General features: G+C 54.7%; 1 protein-coding gene across 1 annotated transcript in view; it reads left to right on the top strand.

Annotated features, from left to right (window-relative positions):
• Positions 1-825: 825 nt before the first annotated feature.
• CCDC33 (coiled-coil domain containing 33) overlaps positions 826-9,233 on the top strand; it is a 115,128-nt gene continuing 106,720 nt past the window's right edge. Inside the window, exons 1-2 of the mRNA XM_008071032.1 lie at positions 826-1,135; positions 2,023-2,358. Coding sequence (XP_008069223.1) covers positions 826-1,135; positions 2,023-2,358 — 646 coding nt within the window. The remainder of the gene's footprint in view (positions 1,136-2,022; positions 2,359-9,233) is intronic.

The raw sequence follows: 9,233 nt of genomic DNA, 5'->3' as shown, positions 1-9,233 counted from the left end.
GATGATAATGGTGGTTGGTGGTTGTGATTGTGATGGTGGTGGTGATGATGGTGGTAGTGGTAGTGGTGGTGGTGGTTGTGATGGTGATAGTGGTAGTGATGTTGATGGTAGTGGAAATGGTTCTTACAAGGGGTGTCCAGAAACTCTCATCTCCCACTGGATAACAAGACCCAGGATCAGGGAGAACGGATTCCAGCTTGATAACTCTGGGCTTCCTGCAAAGTGAGGCTGTGCCCCACATAGTGAAGAAGGTAACTAAGGGCACGTCTCCTTTCCCCTGAGACCCCGACACCCAAGTCAAGAGCCCTTGGGAATGACTAGGCATAAGGAGATTGATATCCCAGAAACAGGAAGCTCTGAGTGTCACACACCCACGTGCCCCCACGCCAGAATCTCGTCCCTGACCCTGCTCTAATTTTTCCATAGACTTTGCCATCTTCTAGCAAATGTTACAGTTTACTTATTTTCTATATTTAGCTCTTATTTTCATCTGTCTCCACCTGCCTCTCCACTAGAAGATAAGCTTCAGAGGGCAGGGGTTTTGTTTTGTTCACTGCTATATTCCAAATACCTAAGAACAGTGCCTGGAATACAGTAGGTTCTCAATAAATATTTGTTGATGAGCAGCAAATGGTAAGAGGGAGGGACCCATGGCTGCTTTTGTTCCCTGGGCCCGCTCAGCTTCCTGGCTTGTTACCTGGTTTCTCCTCAAACAAACAGAGAGAGGCGGTGTGCCCAGCCTACAGGCGGTCAGAGAGGGTCAGACTGGGCCTGTGGTTGGGAAAGGGCAGAGCGCAGCCCACAGGTTGGTTCCTGACAGTGGCCATGGCCTTCAGGGGGCCTGAGCCCTGGGTCCCTGCATCCCTGCTGAGCCAGAGGCTGAAAGCTGAGGAGAAGACACTGGACCTGGAGTTTGAGATCTTGAGCGTGGGCTTCAACGAGGGGGGCAGATATGTCCTGCAACTGTCTGCTGAGAATCCCCTGCAGGTGGGCTCTGGGGCTGGGGTGCAGTTGCGAGTGAATGATGGGGATCCCTTCCCTGCCTGCTCTGCCGCCACGGATGTCATTGAGCAGCAGGATCCCGGCCAGAGCCTCACCCTCAGCAGGAACAAGTTCATCTTCACTTTGCCCAAAGGTATGAAGTAGGACTGGGGGGCGGGGGGAAAGTTACCTGGAACTCCTGCCTTAGCCCCTGCCAGGGATCCCGGGGATCCTCAGGGGAATCGAGATGGGCAGGGTCAGTGCTCCAGGTTGTAACCCAAAGCTCTGCCTGTGTGACCCTGGGCACATGCTGGCTTTTTGTGAAACCCTGTCTCCTTCAGTGTGACACAAGGCCACTGATGTTGTCACACAAGGCTGGGTAAGAAAGACACAGGGGGACAGGTGAGAAATGGCTCTGTGAATTTAAGACTGCTGAGCACACAGCAGGTTTGAGGCCAGTCCTGGGGAGTGGACATTACACTGAATAACCATAGACCCAGCCCCAAGTGTCCAACTCTGGGCACCACTTGATTGTAGACATGGGGGGTGTGGGCATAAATGAGAAGACCTGGGCCCTGCCTTCAGGAAGCTTCAAGAACAGGTGGAGAGGCAGGACTCCCAAACAGAGAACAGTTAAGTGAGCTGGAATGAGAAGAAGACCCATGTCTAGACTGTGAGGCTACCCGGGCAGGCTGCCTGGAGGAGGAAAAATGTGAGAGAATGGGGAAACCAAGTTTCAGGCTTCGAGTAGCCAGAAATCTGGGGCAGACTGAACCCTTCCCCATTCCAGGGTGGTGGGACCCAGGACCATGTCACAGGCTAACAACCCTCTCTTCCTTAACTCCTCCCCCACTGTGGGCTTGGCTTGGGCGCCTTGGGTGGGGACCTGAGAGGGCCACTCACCAGGGAAGTCTTAGCCATGCAGCTTCCACTCAGAGACAGGACAGCCCAGGCTTCCGCAGGGCCCTGGTGTCCTCCTACCCCTGGCAGAGGCGGAGAGATCCCAGAGGCTGTCTCTGAGCCCCACGTTCCCTCATCCAGGCTTCTGCAAGAACAATGGGCAGCACGATGCCCAGCTGAGGGTGGAGGCCCTGAGGCTAGATGGACCCTCAGGCCAGGTGACCCAGCGGGTGGGCGAAGCCATCTTCCCCATCTACCCGCGGCCGGACCAACCCCGCATGAACCTTGAGGCAAAGGAGCATGAGGACCTCTACCGCTACCACGGCAACCTGGCTCTGCTCCGGACCAGTGCAGACCCCACAGCCCGCCACTGCGGGGGCCTGGCCTACAGCGTGGCCTTCCATGTGCACCGGGCCCCTCGGCCTCCCGCCGCAAACAGCCCTCCTGGGGCCGGACAACCGGCGCTGACGTCACCACGCCCAGGGCCCCCGCTCCCCGGGCTGCAGGTGGGTGCTTTCCAGGTCCCGGCTCAGGTCTGATGAGCCTGGTTGCCTCCCCAGTCCCCACTGAGCAGAGTTCCCTAGGGCTGCCCTATTCCATCTGGAGAACACACCGTCTGACAATGGACACAGAGAGTGCCAGTTTGAAGGGGCAAACCCCACACAGAGCAAGGAGCCAGTTGGCTGGAATTTCTTTTGCCTGTGAGTATCCCCTGAGACCCTTCAGTCCCCAACCCCCTTTTCACACATTATCATCAAATTTTCGGGAGGCCCTGTGTAACGAGAATGCAGAAGGCTCTGCCGTGTGCCCACCCTCAAGCTCATCTAGCTCCCACCATGGCCTGGAGGGGCTCAATCCTGAATCAGGAGCCAGTAGCCTCAGGCCCAGGGGGGTCTAGTCCTTATCTTAGCTGTAGGAAGATTCCCCAACATGGCCATGTTCTACGACCAGGCAGCGTATCTAGGAGGTCTCACAGCCGGCGCAGGCAGAAGCTGGTAGAGCAGGTAGTAGTCCATTTGACAGGTGGAGAAACTGAGGCCCAAGGGATGCTTGATTCCATTTCATGTCAACAACATTTCCTGGGGACCTGAGTGCATAATAGTGCGTAGAATCCAAAGCTAGATCAGTCCTCAGGCTCAGGGTGTCCATGGGCTTGAAGATGCTGGATACAATGCCATGGTCCTGTAAGGCATCGTCGTCAGGGAGCTCTGGCGAGGGTGTGTGCACATCAGATTTTGGTGCCTAGGAATGGCTTCTTGGAGGCTGTGTCATTTGGGGCGAATCTTTCACGTTTTCTTTCACTCACTTCCTTTCCCATGTATTCATCCATCCAACACTTGTTAGGTGCCTACTCTGTCAAAGGCCACACTAGGTGGATAAGATTTAGGGACAGCCATCCCAAGCTCTGGGGAGGGTTTTCCAAGAGGAGGGACCATGACGGGCTGCCTGAGGGGAAGGGAAGTGTTACTGGCAGGAGGACAGACTGAGGTGGGAGGCAGAAGCTACAATCTGTGGCCCACTGGCCTCTCTTCCCACAGTGTGCCAGGCTGAAGAGACCCTGTGGTGGACAGAATGGGGGGGCATGGGGGGGAGCTGGGATACAGTGGTGAGAGAATGGGCGTGAATGTTCAGGAGGTGATGGGGAACCACTGGCCACCGGAAGGCTTGTGCGGGGAAGGATGGGAGCTGGGGTTTAGGCCGAGTGCTCTGGCAACATGTGCCAGAGACCTAGAAGTACAACCAGGGACCCAGGGACCAGTTTCTCTTGCCCAGTCACTCTGGCCTAGGTTCACTGTGGCCTCCCTCCCTCCCTCCATCAGTCAACACATACGTTGTGGTTTTGTTGTTTGTTTGTTTGAGTCAGAGTCTTACTCTGTTGCCTAGGCTGGAATGCAGTGGCATAAACATGGCTTACAACAGCCTCAACCTCTTGGGCTCAGGAGATCCTTCAGCCTCAGCCTCCCAAGTAACTGGGACTACAGGTGCATGCCACCACTCCCGGCTATTTTTCTTTTTCTTTTTTTGTAGAGATGAGATCTCACTATGTTGTCAGGCTGGTCTCAGATTCCCGGGCTCAAACAATCCTCTTGCCTCAGCCTCCAAAGTGCTGGGATTACAGGCATGAACCGACCTGGCAATGCATACATTTGACCGCTTTCTGCATGCCCAGCTCAGTGCTGGGAGCTGAGCTTGCAAAATAAGATAGATATCACAGGAGTCCCAGGTGACCTTCTGGTCCCTCTGACTGCAAGCTCTCTGACTTCAGAGCCTGGACCCTGGCCCATGTGCCCCATGGTTTACCACAGGACTAGGCAGGTTTGAGGCTCAGAGCTGGGGAGGAGCTGTTCTCTGCCCCCAGGCACCAGCATGCCCTTGCCACCCTGGGCCATCCGCCACATGGAGGGACGGTGCCCTTGAGGCTGCAGTTCTGAATGTGTGAGGCAGGGGAGGGGGGGTTGCTGCGGGGAAGGGGGCTGGCGAGATGGCCCGGTCGTCCTCTGCAGCTCTAATTTCTGTCATTTAAAGCCATCATCTCCCCACCACGCTCCCTCTTAAAGTGTCAGATGTCTGCTTCCACCACGACAAGAAAATGGCTTTCAAGGGAGAGGAAAGTCTTTTCCCTCCAGGGGGGTGAGAAGCATGCGGGATCAGACAATGGAGACATGTCCTTCAGAGAATGGGAAACTGTTTCAGCTCAGGGAGCCGAGGCAGAGCTCAGTCCAAGGAAGGCAGGCATCTTTCTGGAGCTGCCACGTGGAGGCTCAAAGACACAGCTGGAATGATAGTGGCAAGGCTGGGCTCTCAGCAAGCAATGTCCAGTTCAAGGCCGGAAATGGATTTCTGGGCTCCAGATGCAAAATGTCTAAGCTCAAGGCCACTTCCTCCAGGAAGCCTTCCCAACGTTGATTGCATCTCTTCCAAGTTATTCCCAGTCTTGTCTGCATCAGGTATTTCAACAATGGAATCTATCCCATTCAGAATGTTATTGCGGGCTTGCTGGCTGTTCTCCAGTTTGTATAGTGCGTGTGTTATTTTTTTTAAAAACCAGAACTGATATTGGTCATGGGATGGGGGGCAGAGGAGAAGGGGGTGGAGGGCTTGGAGACAAGGGATGCCTCCGGAATCCAGAAGAATGAGGAGAGAGCAGGAGGCAGCGCTCTGTATGAACTTCCAGGACTGACTGATTCTGAATCACTTTGCTTCTCAGCCATGGCCCGTGGGTTACACAGTCCTAAATGGCCACACCAATGTTAGTCACAGCATCTGCTGAGTCCTGGAGACTTGGGGGCTGGACAGTTCATTCCCCCAAGCTAATCATAGTATGAACAGTGAACACCTTCCCTTTTCTTTTCTTTTCTCTTTTTTTTTGAGTTGGAGTCTCACTCTGTCACCCAGACTGGAATGCAGTGGCCGCTCCTGGCCACCGCAGCCTCGACCTGCTGGGCTCCGGCGATCCTTCTGCCTCAGCCTTCCAAGTGTGTGGAACTACAGGTGTGCGCTACCACGCCGGCTCATTTTTGATTTATTGTAGAAATGAGGTCTCGCCAAGTTGCCCAGGCGGGTCTCGAACTCGCGGGCTCAGGCAATCCACTCACCTCAGCATCCCAAAGGGGCAGGATTACAGGCTGAGCCACCGAGATGGCTCACCTTCCCTTTTCTAATCCTCCAGTTTCCTCCTCTGAGTGTGGAAGGGAAGGAGGCTTGAGAGAATGGAAGGGACTGCCCTCTATGAATACTTCGAGCTCGCACAGTCACAGACTCCAGGATAGACGCCATGATTGGAGGCACTGGGAACATGCGGACAGGGCTGCAGAGGGCACTGACCCACAGGGGAGGGTCCCCAGCCCAGGATCTACCAGCCACAGGTAGCCCCTCCCAGAAGCACAGGTAGAGTTCCATCAGAGGCATCTCACCCCAAGTTGCCTCCTGTCGCCTCTTGGCGGGTTTGAGACCATATGGCCACACCACCCTTACTCCCAGAGCTCCTCCTTCTCCAGGGAGAGGGAGAATGTGTCAGACCAGAATGAGGGTGGCCTGTCTGGTGCTGGGCAGAGTGGGTCCCTGAGGGTGAGGACAGGAAGGTGCGGCCCAAAACCTGGCAGAGAAGCTATGGGAGCCAACTTGCTGGACTGTTTTAGGGGAAGGTGGTGCCTCTTGGAGGGACCGGGAGGGCAGGGGAGGCCACAATGGCTTTGGGCGTGGAGACCCTACTGGTGCCTCCCTCCCTTCTCCGAGAGATCCCTGAAGGTTGAAGGACCACCTCCCACAGGCAGATCTGTTTGAGAGGGAAACTTTGCACTGGAAATTCCCAGGGATGCAATTTCTGGAAATGCTCATTTAAAGACGTCTTGTGTGTTACCCTGGAGCTGGGGGCTCCCTCACCAGAGGTCCAGAGCTCACTGCTCCCACACAGCCAAGCGCTGAGTTATGGGGTGGGGGACGCCCCCCACCCTAGCATTTACCTCTATGAAACAATAGGCAGTTTTGTTTCATAGAAATGATTTCGATTCCCAGGAGCTTTTTAAATGACGCTTTCAAGGTTTTTTTTTTATTCTTTCCATTTAAAACACCTTTTTTTTTTTTTGCCCTGGAGGAGAAAGAAAGAGAAGGAAAAGCTAATAAAGCAATCACCAACTGCTGAGCACCTGGCTCTAAGCCTGTGGTTTCTGATGGCAGACTTGGCACCACAGGCTGGGGGCTTTCTGGAAGGGGAAGAGGAGGGGAGAGAGAGTGGCCACCTAGCCATGGATAGCGGCCTGCCCAGCATCCCCGCTGCCCTCTGTCCCTAAACCTGTATCGGCCCCGCCCAGGCTCCCCCAGCCCCAGGTCTATCCCCCTGCCTCCAGGCTCAATCGCTAGATCCGGCTCTGCTCCTCCTTGACCTGCTTTTAAATTCATTACGCCTTTTACTGCTCTCCTATTTCTATTGCCCTGGAGACCAGAATGCTCCAAGCGGGAGAGGCACACAACGTGGATTTCATTAACTTTACTCTTTACTGCCCGTTTAATCTCAAAGGGGCATTGCGAGGCGGGGGTGGCCTGTCTGGGGGAGCGGGTCCCTTTCTCTTCATGCCCTTTCGCTCTGTGCCAGGCCTTGAGGGGGCCGGCTTCCCTTGTCTGGTGAAGGCTTGCCTTCTGCCACTGCCTGCACTCTCCTGGGCGAAGGGAATGCCACGGGCCCATTTCACAGGTGAGGAGGCAGAGGCTCCAGAAGGGGGTGCTTAGGCTGCTACTCTCAAAGTGGTGGGAGCTGGGGAAGGTGAGGGCAGGCTGAAGCAGGACTGCCAGCACCTCCCAGGCTGGTATTCCTGTCCCTGGGCACCAGGACACCCGGGCCGCCCCTCCTCCTTCTCCTTTCTTTCTAATGCAGAGAACTGGACGCCAGTCAGTTCCTCCTTGCAAATGAGGCAGTTTTATGGGCTTTAGAAAAACACTCCAATTGTTCCCTCAATTACCCTGGAGCAGATTGAATATATTAATCTCTCTCTTAACTCGAGTTAGAGACTTGGAGGCTGCCCCTCCCCCAGTCCCCAGCCTCCAGCCCCCTCCACAGGCACGTGCCAGGGTTGGACTCCAGCCCCCACCTGGGCAGGTCAGCCCCATCCGGGCAGCAGGCTATGCCCGGGCTGTGCACACCGCCAACACACATGCACACACACACGTACACGCACACACATGCACACACACGCACAGCAGAAAGCTGCTTTACATTTCTCTATCAATTTTCATTGATTTTCTCCCTTGCCACTATCTGGAAGAGCCTTTTCCTTGAGTAAACGCAATCATGGGGGCTCCCCCCTCCAGTAGGGGGTGGGAGGGGGAGGAGGGGGACAGGCTGCTCCCCCTTCTGTTCCTGTGACAACAGCCTCTAGCTTAAACACACTCTGCCCCAGGCAGCTGAGCCCGGCTAAAAGCTACCTGAGGTTTCCCTTTGTAGCTCGATTTTCTTTTATTTCAGGGGAACAAAGGCACTGTCAAGGCGTTCTGGCAGAGGAACGCTGTCACCCACGCAGGGAGGGGTGGGACCCGTCACCATGGTGGAGAGAGGCGGGGCGGGCGCTGGCCCTGGGGTGGGTGGGATGTCGGGCACTTCCGGCCCCTCCCCCACCTCTGCACACCCACCCTGTGAGGGAGAGAGGCCAGGGGCTAAACACACCACAATTACCCCCTCAGGCTGCTCGCTGGCTCCTCCTCCCGGGCGCACTGAAACACTCTCTGCCTACCAGGTCCTCTGAAGGAGACCCCAGAGGTACTGGGCCTCGCAGAGGAGACCCAGAGATGCATAATTTGGGGGGATCTCATATTTATGTCCTTGCCCAAGTCTGTCCCTCCACCCCACCCTGCCTGAGATTATCTATCTATGCCTTTGAGGTCCTATCAGGGTTGATGCCTGGAATTTATTGGGGTGGGGTATAGGAGAGACGGGATGCAGCCAGCTTAGGGTGACAGGCAGGTGCACTGGTGTCAAGAGGACCTGGAGGCAAATTAGGCTCTGGCATTTATTTAGTAGCTGTTCAGTCTCATGCGGGTGACATAATTTCCCTCAGCCTCCACTTCCACATCTGTAAAATGGGAGAGAGCAATTCTGTGTCCTTAATTGCTGGGAAGATTACCTGAGGGAGCGCTCAGTTAGTCCTGCCCTGCGGGGACAAGCTTCATGGGTTCCTGCTGTTCTCAGATGCAGCTGAGACGGCTGTGTTGGGCGGGGCGGGTGGGTCTGGCCTCAGTTTCCACACCCAGAAAATAGGACTGCTCCTTCTTCCCCAGCCAGACTCCCAAGGGAGAGTGTTAGGAACCTGTGAGTCTCTCTGTGTCTGGCCCAGATCCCAGGTTGCAGGGGGAGAAGGCCGGCCCAGCCTGGGTGTGAGTCTGGGAAGAAGCTTCATTAGCAGATTGTTGTAACCGAACACACCAGATGGCCCTGCCGCCCTCCCTCCCTCTGCCTCTCCCCACCCCAGCCAGGGGCTGACGCTGACTCACACCTCCCAGAGGTGTGTGTGTGTGTGTGTGTGTGTGTGTGTGTGTGTGTGTGTGTGTGTTATTGGTTTGTTTGTATATTGCATAAGATTTTGTACATATGCATTATATCATCTGTGAATAAAGTCAGTTTTATATCTTCTATATATCTTCATAGTTTTATTTCTTTTCTTGCTTTATTAAACTGGCAAAGGCAAAGACATCCAGGACAATGATGAATATAAGTCACAAAGCAGACATCACTTCCTTGTGCATAGACACAGAGGTAAAGCATTCAATCATTCACCATTAACTATGATATTAGGCGTAAAATTTTCATACCTCCTTCTTATCACCTTGAGGAAGTTTCCATCTGATTGTATGTTGCTGAAAGT

Source organism: Carlito syrichta, unplaced genomic scaffold (genome assembly GCF_000164805.1).
Source record: "Carlito syrichta isolate Samal-C Ts95f unplaced genomic scaffold, Tarsius_syrichta-2.0.1 Scaffold314096, whole genome shotgun sequence".
Classification (NCBI taxonomy): Eukaryota; Metazoa; Chordata; class Mammalia; order Primates; family Tarsiidae; genus Carlito; species Carlito syrichta.
This window is presented reverse-complemented; position numbering and strand designations above follow the sequence as displayed.